Raw genomic sequence first — 25,784 nt, forward strand, 5'->3', positions numbered from 1 at the left:
CAAACTTCTCCAGGCTTACTTTGCTTAACGTGATGATACAGGATACATTCTCCACATTAAGTCGAATACAGTCATAAGGGTCATCAGAGAGCTCAATCTCTTTTGATCCTTCTTCATCCTCCAAAACACGCACTTTGGGTATCCTATTGAAACAGAAGCATATGTAAAACTTACTGGATATTACTTCACCACTCTCTAATCTGTTATGCAGCTCTGCCCCATCCCTAGAGAAAATAAAGCTGTTAAGATTTCTAAAGATAACTTTTTAAAGAAAGGGAATGCAGATGAAAGACTACTAAAAAACACCAAAACCAAACACGTCCGTTTTAGTACTGAAGGATTTTAGTCTTAATTTCTAAAGAATGCTTCTGATCTCCACAGTCACATCAGTTAATGTTAAAATGCATATTTTGTTTAAACATACCCCCAAGTAAGTGATCCAACTATACATGGTCAGGGCTTGGGGGAGAAACCAAAGCCCACATGGCAGGAATGAGTGCTTACAAAAATCCATTTCTTCAGCATTTAGATTAATTTAAATACTAAACTTCTTGTTGTTGCAGTTCCACAGCTACACTATGAAGCAATGTTGTCACCTAGGGTCTGCAAATGGCAACTTCTCTGGTTTTGCTGCTGCTGCTAGCTTAACTCTGTTCCTGCTTGGTTAAACTAACAAGGCTCTGATCTTGTTTCAGTGCTACTATCCATAATTCTGTGGGTGACAGTGAAACTCATGTCAATTTTGTGTTGCTGCTAATGCTTGGAAAAGCTATGACTAGAAGTAGACATAAGCACTAATGTTATTCAAGGGGGAAGGAGACTAATTACTGGGGGGAAATGCTAGAGTGGCAGAATGCTTTCCTCACCAGTTGAGAGATTCTCCCCCACCTCTATAGTACAGCTTCCCGCTTGCTAGTAGAGGAAGATATGAAAAATAGAGCCATCAGGCAGGGTCCCAAGAGAAGCTTCAGTAGAAATCCCAGCATCCTCCATAAAAGCTGGGATGTCACGGGGCTGGACCTCTCACAAAGGTGCTGATTTAGCTGGTTTGGCTCTCAACTTTCAAATTTCGTATCTACCTCTGGCTTGTAGGTTTAGGCCTTCAACTAGTGTCAAGAAGTACATGGTCAATTTCAGTCCTTGTGATAGACATCTGCCAAATAGAAATTACCCCCTCACCTTCCTGATCAATTCCATTATTCCTATCTGCCACAGCAATGAAAATCAAGAGGCGCATGTTTGGAGAAGTATATAGGATGGGATAACCTTGGATAGGTGAATGTTTTAGGACATATTCCCCCACTTAGGAGGAGTCTAATCAAAAGAAAGAAATGAATTCTTCAGACATCTTCATCCAGAACAGATTTTACACATTATTAAAGAGAGATTATACATACTTTCCCCAAATCCTTTGTTCAACATATGAAGTAATGCCTGAGATCTTTGATTTCACATATTACTTAAAATGTGAATGTGAAGGTTAAGTCTCCACATTTTGAAATTTGTCAGATTTATAGCACATAGTTGGCCATATTATATCCACAGTATGTATAAATTTCATGGAAATTTTACAAAGATGAACATAAAATTCTTATGGTAATGAATGTAAGAGCAGTTGGAACAGTTTCTAAATAACCACTTGCTTTACTTTTCCTGCCCATAATGTGAAGGCCATGTTCATCCCTGGTGCAATTCTGATGGAGTCCATTGGTGTAAGAAGGCTGCTCCCCTCTGGGATGAATATAGCATGAAAGCTCTTACTTTGCAGGTCAATAAAAAGAAAACAGATCTCCCACTTCTATGTGCTTTCCTTGAAGATATAAACACACCTCAGTGCATCTCTGAAAAATTAGCTTTGGTAATTGGATGACATCAAACAGCAATGTTTGTTTATATTAATACTTTTACAGCAGTGTCGTGTGTTACACAAATTAAACTTGAGAGACTTTTTTTATGCATTTTGTAACATCTTTTAAAGTAAAATATCTGGATGGATTTAATGAATATTTTTTCCTTACAGGAACAAAATGTTTTATTTTGTTTTTTGATCCCTGGAAAGTATTTTAGTTGCAGTTCATATTGAGTACTAATGACAAGTGCTTAGACATCTGTAGAGAGAAGAGGCATATTCCCTGCATAATACTAACTGACCAAAACAAAAATATTTTAAAATAAGCAGAATGCTTTATATAGATTATATATATATATATATAAACTACATCTAAAGCCCTTTGTAGAGTTATATAATACAATCAATGTGACAAGATGTTTTCTGCTGAAAATGATTAACACTATTTACAACTGAGAGGGCAAGACAGTTAGCTGGTTACACATAGGCTGATACAAGATGACATGTTACAAGGAGAAGGCTCTTGAGCCAACGGTGACAAGCTTGTTTGAAGGGACAGAATGAGAGCAGTGTGCTAGACAAGCAGACACGCTAGAAGAAGATTAAAATCAAGTCCAGAGAGAGAAATTTTTAACCCATATTCTGAATTGCACAGGAAGTAGAACAGCAAAGTTTAAAGATGACAATGACAGAGTCATTATCTCCTTGTACACAGAAGGCGGCAAGTAGCAATGCATCTCCATATGCTGCAGTTTCAAGAGCTAGTATTTGGAAAGTCCCTAGAGGAAGGAGTTGCAGTACTCAAGACAAGAGGAGATGAAGTTATAGACAAGAACCAACATCTACTAAGGCAAGAGGACAGCATGAGCTAGGCAAACAAAGAAGAATGTTAGTAGCATGGAAGAAGTGGGGAGGTGATTACAGCCACCTTGGTAAATAAGCAAGAAGTAGAAACAGATTTTTGCAGGATCAAGGGCATTCCCGGAAAGCATCAGATTCCTCCCTCCCCTTGTGAAAAGCCTTCGCTCCAGAATCCAGACTAAGCAAATTGTAAATCTAATCATTCTGTTTTTGTGCACTGTACTTATTTGTTGAGTTCCCACAATAGGGCTAAAACATGCAGAAGGTTCATTAGTGCAGCAACTGCAACGCCAGCACAGCAGTACTCAGTGGCACACCAGCAATGCTCTCAGTTCAGTGCAGGAGATCTAGAACTGCCACCTGCAAAACTAGCTTTATGCCTGCAAGTGGTCTCTACTGGCCCCCCCAATACCATCACTACCATGTTGTTGGGTAAGGGGCAGAGTGACATCTACTGTTGAAATAATGACTATTTTCAGTTACAAGTGCCTAAAGTCACAATCTACCTAGCTTTTGCCAGTGTTAAACTAATATGGGATATGCAGTATTGTAATATGCTAAACCACAGCACTGTGAGTGTTTGCACGTTAATGCAATAACCTGAGGAATCTTGTTCCAGGCCTCAGCATACAGAGGTTTGTGTTCCAAAACACAATAGTGGAAATATAATGGGGCAAATTCAGCCCTGGTGTATGTACAGCTCCACTAAAATACAGATTTCTACTATAGCAGAATATGGCCCGAAGTGCCTTTAGATACTGACTTAGTACTAAAACTGAAGGGATACTATTCAATTAGTATTTGGTATGTCATTGAAAGCTGTCTGAACAATGCAAACATTTAGATTAATGAATATGCCACCATATTGGGTCACCATCTTGGATCCTTGAATCCTAAAGAAAGGAGTCCCCATGGCTATGAAGGAAGCTATACAAGCTTGGTTTTAAAAATAAAATTATTGCTCTACAAGGCTCAGATAGACCTTTGAGAACTAAATGCTTCAAAAACAATGGCAGCCAGAACACACTAATCTGGATTCCAGGTTTCAAGCAAGAGCTGGTCTTTTTAAAGCTGATGTATACACCTTTGAAAACAGGTTTATAATGGAAACTTGGACACAAAATTACTTTGAAGGAAAAGTAGCATAGCTGTAAGAGACAAGTTCAGGACAGTTAGATTGGAATTTATTTGGTATGGATAAAAATAGTTAGTTTTTAAATAGATTAACATGATTGAAGAGACATTTTTCTGGTGGGCTAGTAGCTGTTGTAGGAAACTTTGAAGCAGTCTGTAAAGAAGTAAATATCTGCAACTATGAGAAGGGGAAGGAAAGAATGACTAGATTGCATAGTGGATTAGTGCCTTTCACCTCTCAAGGCCGGAGCTCAAATTCTTAGTTCACAAATAAAAGTGAGTTTGGTGGTTTCTTCATGTTCCCCACAACAATAGCTCTTCCCAGTTCATACCTGAGCAAAGAATGCCAGTTGTGCTAAAGTGAAATAAGCAAAGCCAGAGGTGGGCAAACTACGGCCTGCGGGCCATGTTGTGCCGATGGGACTGTCCTGCCTGGCCCTTGAGCTCCCGGCCAGGGAGGCTAGACCCTGGCCCTACCCCTGCAGTCCCCCCTCCCCCGCAGCCTCAGCTCGCCGTGCCGCCAGCGCTCTGGGCAGTGTGGCTGCAACATCCTGCCAGGCAGTGTGGTGGCATGGCTGGCTCTGGCCAAGAGGCATGGCTGCCTGTCCTGGTGCTCTGAGCAGCATGGTAAGGGGGCAGGGAGTGTGTGTGTGTGGGGAGGGGAAGTTGGATAAGGGGCAGGGGACTCCGGGGGACAGGGAGCGGTTAGATAGGCATGCAAGTCCCGGGGGGCCTGTCAGGAGGCAGGGGTGTGGATAGAGGTTGGGGCAGTCAGGGGAACGAAAGCAGGGGGGGTTGGATAGGGGGTGGAGTCCTGGGGGGGGCAGTTAGAGGCAGGGGTCTCAGGAAGGGAAGGTCAGAGAATAAGAAGCAGGGGGGGTTGGATGGGTTGGGAGTTCTGAGGGGGGCAGCCAGGAGGCAGGAAGTGGGAGGGGGCGGAGGCACAACCTTCCCTACCTGATGTGGCCCGCAGGCCAAAAAAAGTTTGTACACCCCTGAGTAAGACTCTTGTAGATCAAAACTGAGAAAAGTACTGGCAGTGGCTTTGGAGAAGTTCAGACAGTGTTTGCCCACACTGTTTCAAACTCAAGCCATTAGTCTCTCACTTTCGTAAGTGTGATGAAGCTAACTCAAATGCTAGATAAAAGATATCTATTTTAAAAGGCACTGTTTTTGAAAGAACTATTAAAGCACGCACTGCATGCATAATGTCCTCCAGTGTTCGCTTGCAGTAAGTTTTTCCTAATCCAATGCTGTTCTGTTTTAGTTTTTGTATTTTCTTTATATACAGTATCCTTCAAAATAGGACTTCTGTTTAAACTACATTTCAAAAAGCCCAGATATCTTGTACATAAAGCACAAACAAATGATTAAAAAAAAACCCATGGAACAGCAGCTGTTACAAACTAAACTTAGAATTTAGACTAACAGCATCCAGGCAGCTTTCCCATAAAATCGTTTTGCAACGTTTTTTCACCCTTAGCAAGTTCACAAGTCTTTGGCACCTTCCCAATGTGTGAGAATATAACTTTTAATGGATTCCACATTACAGGAACACTTTACTCCTTTAAAAAAGGATGATTAAAGCAGGAGACTGTTCAGTAAAATACCAATAGGAATGAAGTGTAGCAGAATTATTGTCTCTATTTCTCTCCCCCACTACAACTGGAGAGGTGTTAACAGGTCACCTAACACCTTTCAAGGGACCAATCAAAGCAACTACTTATGCTAAACAATCTGTTCCACCTTGTATTTAGCTGTGACACTCTGAATATGTTCCCCAAGCCTAAAGAAGAGCTTTGTGTAAGCCTGTCTCTCTCTCCAACATAAGTTGGCCCAATAAAAGATATTACCTCACCCATCTTGTCTCTCTCAATCTCAAGAGACTTTCTTCATGTCTGAACAAACAGATTTTAACAACCTGATACACGTCTCCAGAACCATGCTTTTTTCCTTGCATGCTGCTTTCCAACCATAGAGCTGCAATCAGATTTCACTCTGGTGTAACTCAGGAGTAACTCTACTGAAGCCAATGGAGTTTCAATACACTGCTGTAGAACTGTTTGGGTCACCTTCAGACCTCTTGCGCCTGCAACATAAACTTTAACTCTTGGAAAGCTATTCTGGAGTCTCACTATGCAACATTTGGCAACTTTTGTTCACAAGATCACTCATCACACTCTTGATGGAAAGAATTGCTGAAAAGGTTTATTAACAAACTAGAAATGTAACATTTGGCTATTGGGGAGTTTCTTCATCTGGTTGTACTTAGAACCTACCCATTCACCTGAAGTAGTGGCTAACTTACTCCTTCCTGTAAGTGCAAATCTATGTTGCTCAACTTAGCTATTGTTAGCAAGCAGATCAAGAAATGACAAGCAAAGTGCCTCTGCTCCAGACTCCCTGCCTTCCATCATGTACCACTCCATGTGCAGAGTATGTAGCAAAGCAAAATTGATGTTTTTGTTAACTACATTGCACTTGTGCAAAAGTTTGTGAGCTCTGGCACTCAGTGACACTTTCCTTCTCTCAGTCAATAGTTCCGTGAAGAAACTATGAACCATGATTCATGCTGTTTAATGCACAAGAAAAAAAAATCAATTTTTTTTTAATACAGGAATTTAGAGCTGGTGACAGTCTGACAGCCCTACAGACAGAGGAAGTGATTTACAGAGGTGCCAGGCACTGCATTGTCCATAGACTTCAGCCCATCTGGAAATTAGGGCATGAAGGTCTTTATAATTATACACCATTGCCAAAAAATAAGCTTTTTCTGAAGTTAGCCATGTTTAAAGGGATGACAAGGTAACAGTTACCATGATCACTGAATCTTTCAACTCTTTGCCAATAAGCATCCTTGTCATGAAGGAGGATACCTGCCCAACAGAAATTGGACTGAAATCACTAATTCATTTCAGCTGGATGTAAATGATCGGTTTTGTATCTGGATGTAAGTTGACCTAGACATCCAATCCCTTAAATTTTTGCTTCAATGGTTCAGCTTTAAAAGTGCTCAGAAAGTATTTATCCTCCCAAGAAAATTAAGAACTGTGTCTTACCTCGTATTAAATAGAGCTGCCTTCACTGCAATAGAGATTGCATCAAAGAGGTTGCCACCACATTCCAATAACTGAGGTAAAAAACAAAAATCATAAACTAGAATAAGAACATCAAAATATTCCCTAAATAGTTGTGACACTGAAACACTAAAAAACTTCCTATATTTAATTATACTCAACATTACCTATGAAGTCACAGCCAACTATACGGTATCCGTTTCTTTCCAAAATTGCACTTTAAAGTGAATGCTTTATAATGCAATTTTAAAACCATCAAATATACACAGCACAGCGCACAGCATAGTGACTACAAAAATGCAGTGGTAAGGATTATTTTTAGAAGAGCATACATTACCATGACAACTACTTGAAAAACTCAAACTTTCACTGAAAAATTGAAGGGGGGATAGTTGCTGAAAATATTTTTTTGTCAAATGTGAAATTCAGGAAGTTTCAACCAGCTGTAGTTATGGCAATATTTAAAAATAAATTCAGAATAAGAGTCCGTTATGGCATTCACTCTTAATCCATGTAATTCTTCTTCTTTTAAAAACTTACTCAATGAAAGTACTTGCCCCTATCTTAATAGGAGATGCATGGATACACCAACTGGATACACCATCTACTTGGCTCGTGAATATAGTGGATTAAGTTTCACAGTGTACAATTCTGAAGTATGGTCAATGTAATCAACATAGAAAACTAAAAAGCCTATGAGGAAATGAACTCTAAATTAACTAAAGATTATATTTCAGACTGTACCAAGACAGACTGATAACTGAAAGGTGAAACTGTCAAAAGGTGAAAGCAGAAGCTAAAAGACAGAGGGTGACCAAATTAGTCCTATGCAAAAATTGCTTGATACAGAGAAATTAGCCCATCATTTTCAGTTGTTATTGGATTTTACTGGATAAATGCAATAAAACCAATCTTTATTTAAAGACAGGATGTGTCTGTACTGTAGTTAAGGTTATGTTCAGACCTCCAATATAAACGTTTATTATTTGTATTACAGTAGCTCTTACAGGCCAGGGTACAACAACATGCTACCCATGGTACAACAAATTTTTCAAAACAATGTATTTTAGATTAACATTCCTACAAGGTGAATGTTTGTTTGTTGAATGTGTTCAGCTGTTTAAGTTGTGGGAAGAAAAAAAAAAAACTTCCTCTTCCTCTGCAAACCACAATAAACTCAAGAGTGGTTAAATAAAATTCTAAGCCTGGCCTGGCCCTAGTCCTCCTTGAGGAAAAGTCTCCAAGTCAGTAGTTACAGAAAAACTCCTTCTATGGATGCTCAAGAGGAAACAGCTAAGATTTTACTAGAACCTAATGTAGCCATCTCATGTGTATACTGTGCTGTAAGGAGGTGGAAAAACCACACACTCTCGCCATCCAGTATGACAGACTGCTGGGGCAATTTGTGTGAAGATAACTATAAATGTATTAATCATGACAAAAGCCTCCCTTTAACATCAGCAACAAAAGAAAACTGTAGGTGAGAAAAGATTGCAGATCCATGGTTTAGGGTGTTTCTGTACTCACTGTGCTGCTCTAGGGATAACGGAATTTTTTATATTTAAAAAAAATAGAATGATCATTTCTTTTGACAACACTATTATACAACCAGAGCATTAGCCAAGAGCCCATGGGTGGCTTCTGCATGGAAATTTGTAGTCTAACTCCTTTTGGTTCAGTCTACTGAACATTAACAGTGTGACTGCAACCAACTAAGACAAGTCTCAACTATACTGGATATAAAATACAGGCCACTAGCAAAGAAAAAATTTTTCTTTTTAGATGAGTGACTTTGCATCAACGCCATCTGTTAAAGAAATCTCTTCTCTCTTTTCTCCTGAAGTTGCATATACTGGTCAAATCTTACCCTCAAAGAAGAAATGAAACTCAGATATTTCTGTGGAATTGTGGAGGATTATATGGATGGCAATAAGAAATGGAGCAAGAATCCATCAAAATCAGATCTCTTTCAGAACAAGCTATTTTAGTAACAAGTATAGTCTGTGCACTCTATTGCATATCCAAGAATGCAGTATTTTTTAAAACTTCTGACAGAAACTTAATGAGGTTTATTCTCCTCTCAATTTACTGTGCAAATGCCACTAACATGAAAAAGAGCTATTCTTATGCATCTAGAGGGAAATGAGTAAGAAGTGTTCTCTCATTAATCTGCTCATTATTGCACTTTCAAAAAAAGCAAAGTCCACTTGATATTAGTGTGGACACTACAGATAATTCCACTGCAATGAGTCATTAGTATAACGTTAAAATGTAGTACAGTGAGCACTCACACAGCGAGTGTGGCAGAAATACCTATAAATATTGGACTCTTACTGCATTGTAACATCGTTACTCTACCTTATGGCATTCCCGATAGTTATAATAGGAAATAGCAAAAATATCTTGGTAAATTTAAATACTGAGATTTGAAAAGATCCATACGTTAATAATGTTTGTTGTGGCAATACAAGTAGTAACTCCTGAGGGCATTCTGCACCAAAGAAAATAAAAATTCTGTGCACAAGATTTTAAAATTCTGCAAATTTTGTCAATAAATAAATGTGGAGGCTCCAGAATGGCAGCGGGGAGCACAGTCCACTGGCTGCACAGAGGTGGGAGAACACCCTGCAGCCCCTACCAAGCCATGGACTCAGCGGTGAGGCTGCACCTGACCCTGACACAGTGCAAGGGCTGGTCCGGTCCCAGAAACATGAGGGTGCCCTGCTCCTCCATGCAGGTACACCAGGTGTGGGCATGCATGCAGGCTCAGCCTGGCAGGATCCAAGTGTGAAGGGGGGGAATCCAGGTGCAAGGTGAGAGGGTTCTGTGTGGGGCAATCTAGGTATGGGTGGCTTAGTGAGAGGAGGGGGAAGAATCCGGATGCACAGGGACTCTGTCATAAACAGATAGTTAAGGGTTAACAGAACAGGAGTACTTCATGTCTCTTTTGCCTGTAAAGGGTTAACAAGTTCAGTGAGCCTGGCTGTCACCTGATCAGAGAACCAATCAGGGGACAGGATACTTTCAAATCTTGAGGGAGGGAAGTTTTTGTGTGTGCTGTTAGTGTTTGGTTGTTGTTCACTCTGGGGGCTCAGAGGGACCAGACGTGCAACCAGGTTTCTCTCCAATCTCTTTGATACAGTCTCTTATATGTCCAGAATAGTGAGTACTAGGTAGATAAAGTGAGTTAGGCCTATGTTTGTTTTCTTTATTTGCAAATGTGTATTTGGCTGGAAGGAGTTCAAATTTGTATTTTGCTGAAAGGATTTTAATTTGTACTTGTATACTTAGATTGGGAGGGTATTCCCAGTGTCTATAGCTGAAAGACCCTGTAACATATTCCATCTTAAATTTACAAAGATAATTTTTACTGTTTTTTCTTTCTTTAATTAAAAGCTTTTCTTGTTTAAGAACCTGACTGTTTTTTTATTCTGGTGAGACTCCAGGGGACTGGGTCTGGATTCACCAGGGAATTGGTGGGGAGAAAGGAGGGAAGGGGGAGAGAAAGGTTATTTTCTCTCTGCATTAGGATGACTTTCTCTCTTAGGGAGAGTCTGGGAAGGGGAGAGAGAAGAAGGGGGGAAAGTGAATTTTCCTCTGTTTTGAGATTCAAGGAGTTTGAATCACAGTGATCTTCCAGGGGAAGCCTGGGAGAGGCAACGGTGGGGGAAAGGGTTTATTTTCCTTGTGTTAAGATCCAGAGGGACTGGGTCTTGGGGGTCCCCGGGCAAGGTTTTGGGGGGACCAGAGTGTACCAGGCACTGGAATTCCTGGTTGGTGGCAGCGCTACAAGTACTAAGCTGGTAATTGAGCTTAGAGGAATTCATGCTGGTACCCCATCTTTTGGACGCTAAGGTTCAGAGTGGGGAATTATACCATGACAGACTCGTTAGGGGTTCCGTATGCAGGGGCAATGAGATTCTGTAGGGGGGTCCAGGTGCAGCTGGCTAGGGCTCAGTGGGGTGGGGGTCTGGGTGAAGGGGCTTGTTGGGCTAGTCCAAGTGTAGGGGAGTGGGACTAGCTGGGCTGGGGGTTTGAGTGCGTGGGGATCAGCTGGGGGTGGGGGTGGAGGTAGAGGGGTTGTGGTTAGGGTGTGGGAGGCTCCAAGTGCAGGAGGCGAGACTTGGTGGGGGTTCAGGTTGGGGGGCTTGGGGTGGGAGGCTCTGGGTATGGTGGGGTGGGAGCCTGGATGCATGGGAGGGGTTGAGCAGACAGGGTAGCAGCTCCACATACAGTGACCCCTCCTCCACGGCTGAGGAGTGATGAGGACAGGAAATGGGAGGGGGTGGAGCTTCCTGCAGCCAGGGGAGATTTCTGGGGGTGGGTCTGACCCAGTCCTGGTGCCCCTTGCAGGGGAAGGAGAAGTCCTGTCCTCTCCGCCCCAGCCCACCTGGGATTAGCAGCTGAGCCTGGTGCAGGATAGGAGCTACCATTTGAGGCATCCCCAGCCTCCCCCTCCCCCCCCCCCCACTGGCTGCTACGGGTGCCCGAGAAAGACGTGCCCAGGGGCATAAGACTCCTCTTGTGGCTTCCCTTTGCTTCCCCGTGAGAAAGTCATTTTTCCATGGGGAAGCAAAGAAATCTGCAGAGGACATGAACACTGCGCATGTGTAGTGGTGCAGAACTCCCCAGGAGTAAGTAGTTCTTCAATGGCACACACCGCCCACCCCCAAAAGAAACAAGAGAGAGTTAAATACAATAAATCTTATAATCGGAGTTCTACCTTTACACTCTATTCAGCACAAATCCTAGTCCTGAACACATTTCCATTAGACTTACTACTACAATTTTCAGTTGGGAGAAAAGCATAAAGATGACCATGTAAGAAAGTATGCGAATCAAGAAAGTATAACACATAAGGAGCTTTGAGTTACTGATATATTTAACAATCTAAGAGGACTAAAGTTATATAGAACTAAGTGTGCGTATCAATTTAAATTTGACTAAGTAAGACGAATCAAAATGCCCATCATTAACATTATCTGCTCACACACGGAGGTTTACAGAATTACTGTTAAAGTAAACTTGGCAGTATCATGAACAATTCAAATAAGAAGTTAGAAATATTGTGCAGTAAAAGAGACAGGAGATTTTAAAAGCGATTTACTGACTTTACGCAAATATGCATATCGTCTAATAATCTGTAGCTCTGGTCACGTTTACCAAATAATTTAAATGCCCAGGTATACTCTTCAAAAACAGCACTTCCTTTTCAATTAAATTATTTTAGGTTCTGCTAAGATGGCTGCTGAGATTGTAACAAACTGCATCAGTACAAATCTGATCGTTCTGTACTACTGTTAGTCACAGTAGGCACATCCTTATATAATTAGACTAAGGCCTTTAAAAAAACCATAATGAATTTGCATTTTCATACATAATTAATTTAGGTCTCTTTACATTCTCAATGTTCTTGTTTGTTAATAGAGACCTACATTTGGCTTTGGCAACTGTACTTATCACTGAGCTTTATATCTTCAAAGCACTTTACAAACATGAACTAATCCATCTGTTGGAGGAAGTTACCAGTTATTACCCATTTTACAAAATAGGGAAATATTGATTTGTTCAAGACACACAGTCAGTGTCAGAGCTGAGAACAGAGCTCAGGGGTTCCTGGCTCCCAGACCTGTATTCAAGTCTTGCTGTCTCTCTCTTTCAGAACTTTAAGCACATTATTGTGATTTAGCAACTCATTAGGTTAGCTTTAGAACAAAATTTAGTTTCCATTCTGGAAAGATCAAGTATTCATTTCTCTACACACGCACACGCACACACACACACACACACACACACACTCTTCAATAATAAAATCTAAACCTTCTTGCAGGGAGGAAGGGGAAGCCCCGTCACTTCTATATAAAGCTTTTGTTCTGCTCTAAGGATCCACCAGCAATAATACACTGTCAAAAGATAGATGGTGTGAGTAGTTATGCTAGCCACCCACCCCTCTTTCCTCTCTTCCCCCACAGCATTACAGTGAGGCATTCATAGATTCATAGACTCTAGGACTGGAAGGGACCTCGAGAGGTCATCGAGTCCAGTCCCCTGCCCTCATGGACATGCAATGATATTTAAACTGTGCACATATTTTAAAAATATTACTAAATTATATTTATGTTCTGTAGTTCAGTACCTTGAAGACTCCATTGAACTTAAGTTACCTCTTCTTTGCTTCACTTACCAAAACATCAACATAGAGAACCCAGCAGTGCTCTCTGGGATTAATACAAAGGGATTTCACGTCTATGGTGCTCTCACTGCTAAATATTCTGTACAGCGTATTTACAATCTCTGTGGCAAGCTCTTCTCCTCCCCGACCTTCAAATTCAGGAGTGGCATTTGCTGAACTGGATGGGGGTAAAAGAAAATAGATACTTTTCATTTCTAAAGCAGCCTTTATCCAAGGAACTCAAAACATTTTACAAACAGTAAGCCCACCACAAAGGAGGTATTATTCGCACTTTACAAGGGTAGAAATGAAGCACAGAAAAGGGAAACTGATTACTTGAGGTAACACACAAAATTAGCATCAGAGCTGGCAAAAGAATACAGAAGTCCAGTATCTGTTTTAGTCACCAGACCACACTGTACAGTTCCTTGACATTCTGCAGAAATGTTTAAGAGTAATATTAAATTATCACTGCCCTTCATGATAAAAAAGAGAAAATTAGAGTAAGTTCCAAATGGTTAACAATACAGCCTGTTAAAGATGAATGAGACAAAAGACACCAGTGAGAAGAGGGGTGAAAAAAAGACAAGCAAGAGAGACTTTTTAGAATGGCATGACTGCATGACCTTAATTATTACAGTCTTTACTGGATACTCTGTTATGGGGCTGCTTGCAGACGGCATGTCATTATCTAAGCAAGCACAGTTTCTGGTGAGTACCAAATAGAGTATCTATTTTTTAAAGATCGGAGAATAGCATGAGCCTTCACTTTCCTAATTCCAAAACAAAGGTCAGTTTATGGGCATCCATGCAAGAAGATCCCTAGCTGCCTTGGGTCTTACACACAGCTAAAAACAAAAAGTTTTAGCTAACAAAGGCAGCATATCTATAAAAAAAGAAATCCCCAAACCAACAAACATTCTGAATCCTGTCCTGATTCTACAGAAGGCAAAAATATGGATGTGCTGTAATAACTGGGCGTATAAGCTTACCCTAATTGTGAACTCAATTGTGGCAAGGTCTACAAAATGTTTCAATCACATAATGATAAATGTTGATAGGAAAAGGTGCAAAAGGGAGGCAGACTGAATTAGCCTAAATAAGGTGGCCTACCATTATAGTTCAACAACTGCGTTAAGATCACGCCTGGTAAACAAGAGATGCCTGGGGCCAGAAATTTTGGAATCATAGGACTAGAAGGGACCTCGAGAGGTCCAGTCCTCTGCACTGATGGCAGGACTAAGTATTATCTAGACCATTCCTGGCAGGTGTTCGGAGGTTAAGATCAGGTTAGGCAACGATGGAGATTCCACAGCTCCCATGGCAATTTATTCCAGTGCTTAACTACCCTGACAGTTCAGACATTTTTCCCAATGTCCAAGCTAAACGGCCCTTTCTGCAATTTAAGCTCATTGGGTCTTGTCCTAGCCTCAGAGGTTATGGAGAAACATTTTTCACCCTCCTCCTTGTAACAACAGTTTTCAAGTACATAAACGTTATATCCCCTCTCAGTCTTTTCTCAGACTAAACAAACCCATTGTTTTCAATCTTCCCTCATAGGTCATGTTTTCTAGACCTTTAATCATTTTTGTTGCTCTTCTCTGGACTTTCTCCAATTTGTCCATATTTTTCCTGAAATGTGGCACACAGAACTGGACACAATTCTCCAGTTGAGCCCTAATCACTGCAGAGTAGAACAGAAGTATTACTTCTCATGTCTTGCTTACAACACTCCTGGTAATACATCCTAGAAAGTTTGCTTTTTTTTTTTTTTTTGGGGGGGGGGCTGTTGACTCATATTTAGCTTGTGATCCACTCACTATGACCCCCAGATCCCTTCCCACAGTACTTCTTCCTAGGCAGTCATTTCCCATTTTGTATGGATGCAACTGATTGTTCCTTCCTAAATGGAATACTTTGCATTTGTCCTTATTGAATTTCATCCTATTTACTTCAGATAATTTCTCCAGTCTGTCCAGACCATTTTGAATTTTAATCTTATTGTCCAAAGCACTTGTAACCCCCTCCCAACTTGGTATCATGCACAAACTTTATAATTCTACTCTCCATGTAAATCTCTAACTCACTGATGAAGATATTGACCAGAACTGGATCCAGAACTGATCCCTGTGGGAACCCACTGGATATGCTCTTCCAGCTTGACCGTGAACCACTGATGACTACTCTCTGGGAATGGTTTTAGAACTGGTTATGCACCCACCTTACAATAGCTCTATCTAGGTTGTATTTCCCAAGTTCAATTTATGAGAAAGTTGTGTGAGACAATATCAAGAGCTTTAGTAAAGTCAAGATATACTACATCTACAACTTCCTCCCTATCCACAAGGCTTGTTCCCCTGTCAAAGAAAGCTATTAGGTTGGTTTGACTCAATTTGTTCTTGACAAATCCATGCTGTTACTTTTTATTAACACCTTATTATCTTCTAGGTCAGGGGAGGGCAAACAACAGTCCGTGGGATTGCCAGCCCCATGGTGCAGTGGGGCTAAAGCAGGCTCCTTGCCTCTCCTGGTCCCACGCAGCTCCAGGAAGCGGCCAGCACCACATCCTCTGGGCGCATGGGGCAGAGGGCTCCGTGCACTGCTCTTGCCTGTAGGGACCACCCCCCCACAGCTCCTATTGGCCAGGAATGGGAACCGCGGCCAATGGGAGCTTTGGGGGTGGTACTTACAGGTGAGGGCAGCATGAGGCGGAGCCACCTGCCCCACCCAACCTCCAGGAGCCACTGCCAGACATGCTGGCCACTTTCGGGAGTGGCGCAGGGAGCCTGCCGTAGCCCTGCTGCCACTCCAGAGCAGCTTGAGGTAAGCAGCACCAAGCAGGAGCCCACACCCTGAACCCCTCTTGCACCCTGCACCACAATCCCATGCTCTGAGCCCCCAGCCCCCTGCCCTGAGCCCTCTCCTGCACCCCAACCCCTTGCCCTACATTCATGGCCCTGCATACTATTTCCCCACCAGATATGGCCCTCGGACCAAAAAGTTTGCCCACCCCGTTGCAAAAACATTGCTTAATTATTTGCTCCATTATCTTTCGGGGTACTGAAGTTAAGCTAACTGGTCTATAATGAAGTCAAAGAACTAAAGTTGCTGTGTCGGAAATTAGGCCTAATTGCTGGACAACAGAATTAGAGAACAGGCTATTCTGCCAATCATTCCCTTTGGGGTCCTCAGAAAGAGACTTTGGGGATGGGGAGGAGCAGCTATCGCAATGCTGGCTGATTAAAAGAATGAGAATGAGCAAGCTTCTCCATCATGGTTGCCATCCCCACAGTCTCCTGGGATCCCAAAATCTGACATGACACCATTTTCCCTTCATTGTAATCCTGAGAGATGTCCTGAGGGACCGAGATGATATTGCTACCTCCACCATCATTGGTTACATCTTGAATATCACCTGGGATGTAAGACTTTGTCACAGACACACTTGTGTATCATGTGTCTTCCTCTTTCCCCACTTTATATCTTCTTTTTCCTATCTCTCTTTCTTTGCCTTCTGTTTAGTAAGAGTCTGGTCTAACCAGCTAAGACTGCGTATTTTGCAACATTCCGTGAGCCTGTGGCCAGAAAAAGGCACTTAAAAGCAATGCATCAAACAGTGCAACATTGTACAACTTTGCCTCAGAGTGATGGACAAGGGTGTGCTGGGCCTGTGTTTCTTCAGCAGCGAGTTTGCAAGTACAAGTCAACACCAGAGACAGAAGCTGCATTTTCTATCTTTGCTATTCTCTTCTCTCCACTGTTGTGTGTGTGTGTGTGTGTGTCTTGTTTTGTCTTCTAGAAAATAGGATCAGACTTCAGCAAGAACAGCTCCAGCTGATCTCAGCTAACTTCTCTTTTTCCACCTAAAAGACAGCCAGTTATGCAGTGGGGGTCCTTTTAAAAATCTCTCTCTGGGGGCGGGGGAGAGGGGGAGGAGAGAAAGAGGAAATAAGAGATGCTGTTAAAAATGAAAGCCTTACTTAATACTTTAAAATTTCAAATGCTTTAACTGTTTTTCCTTTTCCTCTCCCCACCCGTCCTTAATAAAAGGCAAGATGTTATTTCCAGATATATAAATGCCACACTGTAATAAAATTACAATTAATGTTGAGCCAAAATTATAATGCCACACAGAAGAACTATAATCAAATTTTAAAACAGCCTTATCAACAGAATTATTAAATTACATACCAATGAAGGGCTCAATTCAGCAAATGTATCTCCCATTTAAGTCAGTGAAACCATTCATCTCTAAATATGACTGCAAAATTGAACCCCAATTAAAATTTTGCTGGTCTCACAGTACAGCAGATATAAAAGCTATTTTTTGAAAACGTTGGTTATTACCTGTATTAACTAGGACTCAAATGCTGAAATTTTTACTCAGACAACTATAAGAAATGATAGACTTGAAATATGTCTACACTATAGCCACACAATACAGCTGTGCTGTTGTAATGCCATAGCATTACACTGGCATAAAAACCCCTTCTGTCAAGGTAGCTAATCCACCTTGTAAGAGGCATTAGCTAGGCTGACGGAAAAATTCTTCAATAACCCAGCTGCACCTACTCTGGGGGTTCGGTCGACCTAACCACAATGCTCATGGCAAGAAATTTTTCACAGCCTTGAGCAACATATTTAGGTCATTTTTTTTTGGTGTAGACCAGGCCTTAGAGTATTTGATCTGGATAACTGTGTCGCTGAATTTGATCATAACCTTAATCAATTTATTAATTGCAAGGGACTAAGCCTTGATCTACACCTAGCCACATCACTTCCAAATACATGGTAAATACTGCCACCCTAAGGTCACTGGATATCACAATAGTGTAGCAGCAGAGATGTTTACATTCACTCATTTGAAATACTTTGCCCACTGTACAAATCTCAGAAGTGGAGTTCAGAAAACTATTTGTGGAACACACACAGATCTAGCAGGGGCCAAAGGGAGCGTGCCATTCTTATTCTCGAATACTACTTAAAATAAAATCTCCAAAGTTGAGAAACAGCTCTCAGCCACATTCTGTGAGAATCAAGACTTTCTAGAAAATCCAGTATAAGGAAGCCTCCATCACAGACTAGGTACCTCTCCATGTCAGCACTCCTGAGGTTATCTGTCCAGCTGTTTCCTCTTGAATAGTTTAGTTTATTTAATCTCCGACAGAATTCTATCCACCTCCCTGTTTCAGACCTCAGGTAGTTAATACAAAATTAAGTTTTCATTATATGATTAAATAGGAACATAGGAAGCCTCTAAGGACAATTTGCATATACAGAGATATTAATGAGCACATCATTTATTTGCAGTGTATAATTTAGTCTTAAATTAAAAGCAAACTGGGTTTATAAATTTTGGTGGAGTTTAACAGCTAATTGCATGCGCATCAAAATAAACCTATATTTCCAATGCAGTAAGGTTGAGATTTTAGTTGTGTGGAAGTCAAGAAATTCAGAGCTGGGGTTCCCACTGCAACCTCAAATCTGCTTCTCTGAACTTTTGTATTACAGTGGAGCCTCATTAAATGATCTCACTACATATGATGTACTTTCTGTAGTAAGAAGTACAGTTTTACAAAATAAAAGTACCTTAAGTAAATGGTCTAGATAGGCACCTGCTTTAAGCTTCTCTCCCCACATCCACAGGCTGGTGGAATTGGTTAGAACATCTTGCCCTCCTTTAAGGAGGCACTCTCATTATTTCCAACAGCAGTGAGCCCCCGACCTCCCTGTAACTCTAATATGCAGATAGCACCCAGAAGTGCTCTCAGCACATTTAGAACTTTGATGAGCAAAATTGACTGAAACTGCCAGACATGTGACATTTGTCTCTGCCAGACTGATGTAGTGAATCCCTCCAAATGAAAGCACTTCTATTCATAGAGTTAAAAACAAAACAAACAAAAAATGCCAAAACCTAAACGTGAGTTTAAACACAGTCATCTAGTAATTTATCCCACCCCTTTTCTCCCCTTCCTTCCTCCTGCTATGACCAGCTCCACAACATCAGGGGTTCTCAACATTTTTTAAAATACATCCCTCCAACCTCTCCTCCCCAACTCCTTTTCTTGGAGTGTCCACCCTTTACAAAATGGGAATTTCCAATGTAATTCCAATGGAACTGGGGCCATTAATACAATGATTCCAATAAATGAGATTCTGCTTTAAGTAAATTAGTCCTTTGATCCTGTTATCTAACTGTGCATAGGCCAGGAACCTTTTAAAAACACATACATTAATTTCTACAACGTTTTCTGGCTAGCATGTCTCAGTTCCAGCATCAAAGAGTGCTAGAGAGGATAATGACTGTACACGCCTGATTGCAATGCCATTCACTGAAATTTGGCTCATCACTCCTCCATCATGATGGAGGAGTGGCCAGGCCAAATTTGAACAAGTGACATTGCAACTCAGGTGACAAAGCGCACCACACCCTCTAGAAAGTTTGACACATCCCTCAAGTTGAGAAATGCAGTTTATCTACCAAGCTTCATAGAGTTTATGAAGAAAAAAAATAAGTTCTCTTCATACAAACCACAGCACACGATTCAAGCATTGAGATGTCCCAGCTGATTGACCTGGGAACAAGAGTGCTATGAGAACTTTAACCTCCACTCCTTGTGTTTCATTTATCATGAGTTATCTATATAGTACATGATATATGAGATCTGAAAATAACATTTAAGAGCCTTACTGATGGCTGAAAAACAAATGATCATGATACTGCATGAGGACATCAACAGAACAGTCCACCAGCTATAGGATGTTATAGCTAAGAAACACCTGAAAAGGATGTGGTCCCTACATTTCCATGCATAGAGAAATAGGTCCACCAGGAGCTAAGGTGAGTCTTCCTTTCAACCTCGAGGAGCAAATGGCCAGACCTGGGGACAAAAAGTATAACACTCACCTCTCTCGTTGTCAATTTCATTCTAAACCCAATATCCAGCATGCACTCTTAAAGCGTCGTTGTATACAGATTCAACTGCTGTATGGGCTTTTTTTGGTTACTATTTTATACCACAAAAAATGACAGATTATTATAGTCAGAAAACTAACAAGTCAATATTTTACTAAGTTGTAAGCAAGAAAAACATCACTTTTTTAAAATGCAGCTATCCTGCTGATGCAGCAGCATCCCAGTGTGTAACAGAGATCTAGGACATCTACTGCCTACATTGCAGGATGCACAGGCAACTCCATTGCTTTTGGGGAAAACAGACAAGTTTCAACATCATCAGTGCACCCAAATCGTCCACTCCAAGGAGAGGCCTTGTGCATAGTATAAAGAGGGATAAACGTTCCTCTCTCAGTTCAGGAGAAGGTAGAAACAGAATAAGGGGATAGAAAAAAAGAGTAGTAGTAGAAGGAAATGGTATTTTCTGAGCGGAAGATGATCACCACATATGTCTGGTTGGCTAAATCAGCCCTAGCAAACTAGTAGATTTTAAAATCTACAAAGAAGCCAGGAAAGAATCTCAGATAGTAAGCATTATAAGGATGATACAAACAGCACCGAGAAAAAAAAATCTTAAATTTGAAAAAATAAAAACCAAAGCACCATAAGACTTCTACAATAACAGAGACCCAGTTGTAAAATTATGCACAATTACCACCATCTAGTGGCAGCCGGAAAAAGTGTCATACATTACAACTAGAGATAAAATACTGGTATCAGCACATTTGGATATACCACACTTTACAGAAATAAAGGCTTCTGCCAAAAGCTCAAAATTTTATTTTAAAAACCTTTCTGGCAACTAGACATGTATGTCCTCTGACGACCTGGGCATTTTGGAACTCAACATTCAGGTCTCCAGAGCCAGGCTCTTACCCTCATGTTGTTACCTTGAGGGAAAACAACTTTGCATACAGGAGGTCAACTAGGACTGTCAGTTCAGTACGTGCACCTGATGAAGTGGGTATTCACCCACGAAAGCTCATGCTCCAATACGTCTGTTAGTCTATAAGGTGCCACAGGACTCTTTGCCGCTTTTTACAAATCCAGACTAACACGGCTACCCCTCTGATACAGTTCAGGGAGAGGTTCTCCAATCATCCTGGCCCTCACATCTGCCTATATCTCTTTGGCAATTATAAAATAGAATCTAAAACTAAACTAATTTAAGAAACATTTGAGGATTTGTAATACTAGCTGTTGATGAAAACAATGCTACAATGAATTTCTGTGGCCCCTTAGGGCACTCGTTACTGGGCATCTCTCCAAACTAACTGATGAACAGCACTGGACACTTGTTAACACACACACATAAAAAACCCTCTCACGGGCAGTTGATTTCATTCAACATTACTGAGTGACAGAGGGAGGGAGGGAGGGAGAAGGAGGTAGAAGCTCTCAGCTTTAGGCTTTTTTCATTTAGTATTGGTCAGGACCAGCCTTGAAGCCAAAAAAAAAAACAACACAGTTTTGGAATCTTCAAGTTTTGCAACTCACAGGTCAGAACTCCCCCTCTCTCTGGAAGCTGGACCAGACAGGGAAGAAAAAGCTCCCTGCCAGACATTCCTCTACCAACTATTGCAGAAGAAAAATGAACTCATATGTTGATGTTCCCCTCCGAAAACAGGGCTCTGATCCTAACTTAGATCTTGCAAGTTGGAGAGCCAAAGGCTCTGTGACATGTGAGATATGTGAACCTTACGTGAATGTAGTACTCCTGCAGTGGTTAAAGCTTTGGGTGTGGTGCAATAATTTTTTTTCTTTTTTAAAACAGAAAAATATGGAATAGCATGAAACTCATGTGATGGAGAGATGGAATAAGTGACCAAATCCTAGTGAGGATCATTGGGGCCAACAACTGAGCAAAATTCAAAGAGGGATTGGCCATTTATATGGATAACAATATCCAGAGTTTTAATAGTAAATATTCAAAAATGTAATTTGGAAATGATAAAACCTAATTATTCAGGGCAAAAAACAATATTTAATTAATAAAAGGTAAGAAAGACTTCCTTAGGTCAGAGGTGGGCAGAAATTATCCATATCTGCCTACTGAAAAGTTTTGTGCTCCCTCCTCTGAAACAGCTGGGTGCTGGCCACTACGAGAAAAGATATAGGACTAGATGTATCTTTGTATCTTATCCAGTATCTTAGTTTCTATATTCTTATGAGGGGAGTAGAATGGAGATTGAAAATAACTGGAATTCCCCACCCTAGGCAATTCTTGCACTTCCTCTGTGTACTAAAATCTAAATTATGGAAGACCAGCAAGGAGCCCTATACTTTGGGGAGAACAGTGGTGCTTCCAGTTTGGAGTTAAGAAGTTTACCAAATGTTTGCAAATCTATCAAGACAACCCACTAACACTTATTTTATTTATATTACAAACAGATTGCCAAGCAGTTAACTCAAGCAGAGTCAGTACTTCTATTATCAATGCGGTCTTGGGATGCATTAGGCGAGGTATTTCCAGAAAAGATAAGGAGGTGTTAGGACCATTATACTGGTGAGACCTCATCTGTGTGCAATTCTGGTCTCCCATGTTTAAGAAGGATGAATTCAAACTGGAACAGCTACAAAGGGCTACTAAGATGATTCGAGAAATGGAAAACTTGTCTTATGAAAGGAGACTCAAAGAGCTTGGCTTGTTTAGCCTAACCAAAAGAAGGCTGAAGGGAGATACGATTGCTCTCTATAAATATATCAGAGGGATAAATACCAGGCAGGGAGAGGAATTATTTAGGTTCAATGCCAATGTGGACATAAGAACAAATGGATATAAACTGGCCATCAGGAAGTTTAGACTTGAAATTAGACGAAGGTTTCTAACCATCAGAGGAGTGAAATGGAGTTCAGGAACAGCCTTCCAAGGGGAGCAAAAGACACATCTGGCTTCAAGACTAAGCTTGGTAAGTTTATGGAGGAGATGGTATGATGGGATAGCCTAATTTTGGCAATTAATTAATCTTTGACTATAAGTATGCCCAATGGCCTGTGATGGGATGTTCGATGGGGTGGGATATGAGTTACTACAGAGAATTCTTTCCTGGGGGTCTGGCTGCTGAGTCTTGCCCACATGTTCAGGGTTTAGCTGATCGCCATATCTGAGGTTGGGAAGGAATTTTCCTCCAGGGCAGATTGGGAGAGGTCCTGGGTTTTTTTTTGCCTTCCTCTGCAGTGGGGGGCATGGGTCACTCGCTGGAGGATTCTCTGCATCTTGAAGTCTTTAAACCATGATTTGAGGACTTCAGTGGCTCAGACACAGGTTAAGGGGTTGTTGCAGGAGTAGGTGGGTGAGATTCTGCCACCTGCGTTGTGCAGGTCAGACTAAACGATCATATTGATCCCTTCTGACCTTAAAGTCTATGACTCTATCAAACCTCTAACGCAGGGGTTCTCAGGACAAATTACACCTCTACCCAGATATAATGCTGTCCTCGGGACCCAAAAAATCTTACCGCGTTATAGGTGAAACCGCATTATATCAAACTTGCTTTGATCCGCCAGAGAGCGCAGCCCTGCTCCCCCGGAGCGCTGCTTTAAGCGTTATATCTGAATTTGTGTTATATCGGGTCGCAGGTGTATTTGGTGGCCTCAGAGTGCAGCCACCAACTCTTGCTCGGGGCCACTCACACTTTTTCTTAAAATACTTAATTAGCTTCAGGAAAAAATATGCACATCCAAAGCACTGTAATTTATGTATTACTAGCTACTATGAAAAGTGATATTAACATACATACAAGTATCATTTTTCACAGCAGACTTACTCAGTCCTGCAAGTCTGGGGACAAATTAACCCCTGATGGAGGATCGGGAGAGGCAGTGAGGGGGCTGGACCCTGAAGCCCCACAGGGGACAGAACCCAAAGGCACATGGCTGGAATCTGCCTCCCTGCCACATCCAGGCTGAAGCCCAAAGCCTGAGCCCCCCACCTCTGAAGAGGCTTAGCATTCACCAGCTGCCCGCTCCTTCAGCATTGTGCCCCAAGTGTCTCCAGAGGGGGTTAGGGCCCAACTTCTGCTGGAAGCCCCGGAAACCAACACCAAGGCAAGTGCATCCAGGAGGACCAGGAAGGAAAAGGGGCTCCTGCTTCCCCTGCCCCCCAATCACAGCCCAGGAGGCCATAAAAACAATGAGAAGTCCGGTGGCACCTTAAAGACTAACAGATTTATTTGGGCATAAGCTTACGTGGGTAAAAAACCATTTGTATCTGTTCCGTAATTGAAGCAGAGCTTAGAAAGTCCACCTAACATGCCCGTGCTCCCACCTAAATGATAGCAAGTGTAATCTTTAATTACACTAGGTGGTGACTGTGACAACTCTTAAAGCAACCTGGGGCTCCTGGTCTCCCTCTAGCTCCTTCCATAATCCTGCTCGCTGGAAAGCTGTCCACAGTAATGCCTCATTCACAGTCAAGAAAGCCAGAAACATGCTTAAATATGAACCCTGGTTTCTAGCTCATGGAGGAAATAGGGCTTTACTGAAAAATGCCATTCTGAATGTTATTTTCAAGGCAGTTAACTATTGTATCTCGAATTCACAGGGTTATTGTGTTCAAATAAAAAAGGACAACTTCTAATTACCATACACTTGTGTGATACATTGGGTAGGAGTGCGGGGAGGGGGAGTCACTCCCTTTGATAAACACCCAGCCAGTCAGTTAGCTGTAAAATCCCTCTTGCTCTATTCTCTGCTTGCTTTACCTGTAAAGGGTTAACAGGCCCACAGGTAAGAGAAGGAGTGGGCACCTGACCAAAAGAGCCAATGGAAAGGTAGAACTTTTTTAAATTGGGACAGGGCAGCAGGAATGCTGTATAAAGCTTGAACCAGATATGAAAATCATCAGATCATATCTAGAACTACTTTTAACAACCCAAAGGTGTAAGTAGATCAGAATGTTCAGCTAAACACAATCAAGTTTATTTCTGTTTATTTTTTAAGGCTCGTAGATTTCCTCTGTGCTAACCCCAAATGCTTTTGTTTGCTTGTAACCTTTAAGCTGAACTCCCAAGAAAGCTATTTTGGGTGCTTAATTTTTGGAATTGCTCTTTTAAAATATAGCAAAAGCCTAAGTTCCAAATGTATTTTTTTCTTTTTGTTTTAATAACAGGATTGGATTATTTTTATTTATGTTTTTTAATAACAGGATTGGATTATTGATGTCCTAAGATGTTTGTGCATGTTGTTTGATTGGATGATAAGCACAGTTAATTTCCTTTGTGTCTTTCTCAGGTGTGTCTGTGTATGTGGCTGTGTGAGAAAGGGCTTGAGGTTACCCCACAGGGAGGAACTGCCAAATGCTCCTTCCTGGGTTAAAAGGGATTTTTTTTTGCATTTGGGTGGTGGCAGTATTTACCAAGCTAAGGTCAGAGAGAAGCTATAATCCTCGGAGTGTAATACAAATGTGGAGTGGCAAATATTTTTTAAAATCCTTGCAGGCCCCCACTTCCTACACTCGAAGTGACAGAGTGGAGATTCAGCCTTAACAACTTGAAATCTAGGCAATTCAATAAAAGAAAAAATAGTTTCAGGTAGCATACCTGTCCCTGAGTGCACCTATTAATTTTTTTAATGAATATTCTCTCTCTCATTTTCTTTTTGTCAAAGTCCCAGAGAGAACAAGGGGAACTAACAAACTCCATACAAAGTTTTGTCAAATGCACAGAGTAAAAAAAACCGAATTTTTTTTTCCCTTCTAATCTTTCCAGTTATAATCTTGAGTATTTCAGCAAA

General features: G+C 41.3%; 1 protein-coding gene across 1 annotated transcript in view; it reads right to left on the reverse strand.

The window, feature by feature from the left end:
• Nucleotides 1–25,784, reverse strand: part of EXOSC7 (exosome component 7) — a 37,492-nt gene that overhangs the window by 5,634 nt on the left and 6,074 nt on the right. Inside the window, exons 4-6 of the mRNA XM_030551173.1 lie at nucleotides 13,106–13,271; nucleotides 6,904–6,974; nucleotides 20–143 (exon numbers count right to left, since the gene is read on the reverse strand). Coding sequence (XP_030407033.1) covers nucleotides 20–143; nucleotides 6,904–6,974; nucleotides 13,106–13,271 — 361 coding nt within the window. The remainder of the gene's footprint in view (nucleotides 1–19; nucleotides 144–6,903; nucleotides 6,975–13,105; nucleotides 13,272–25,784) is intronic.

Source organism: Gopherus evgoodei, chromosome 2, assembly GCF_007399415.2.
Source record: "Gopherus evgoodei ecotype Sinaloan lineage chromosome 2, rGopEvg1_v1.p, whole genome shotgun sequence".
NCBI classification, from domain to species: Eukaryota; Metazoa; Chordata; order Testudines; family Testudinidae; genus Gopherus; species Gopherus evgoodei.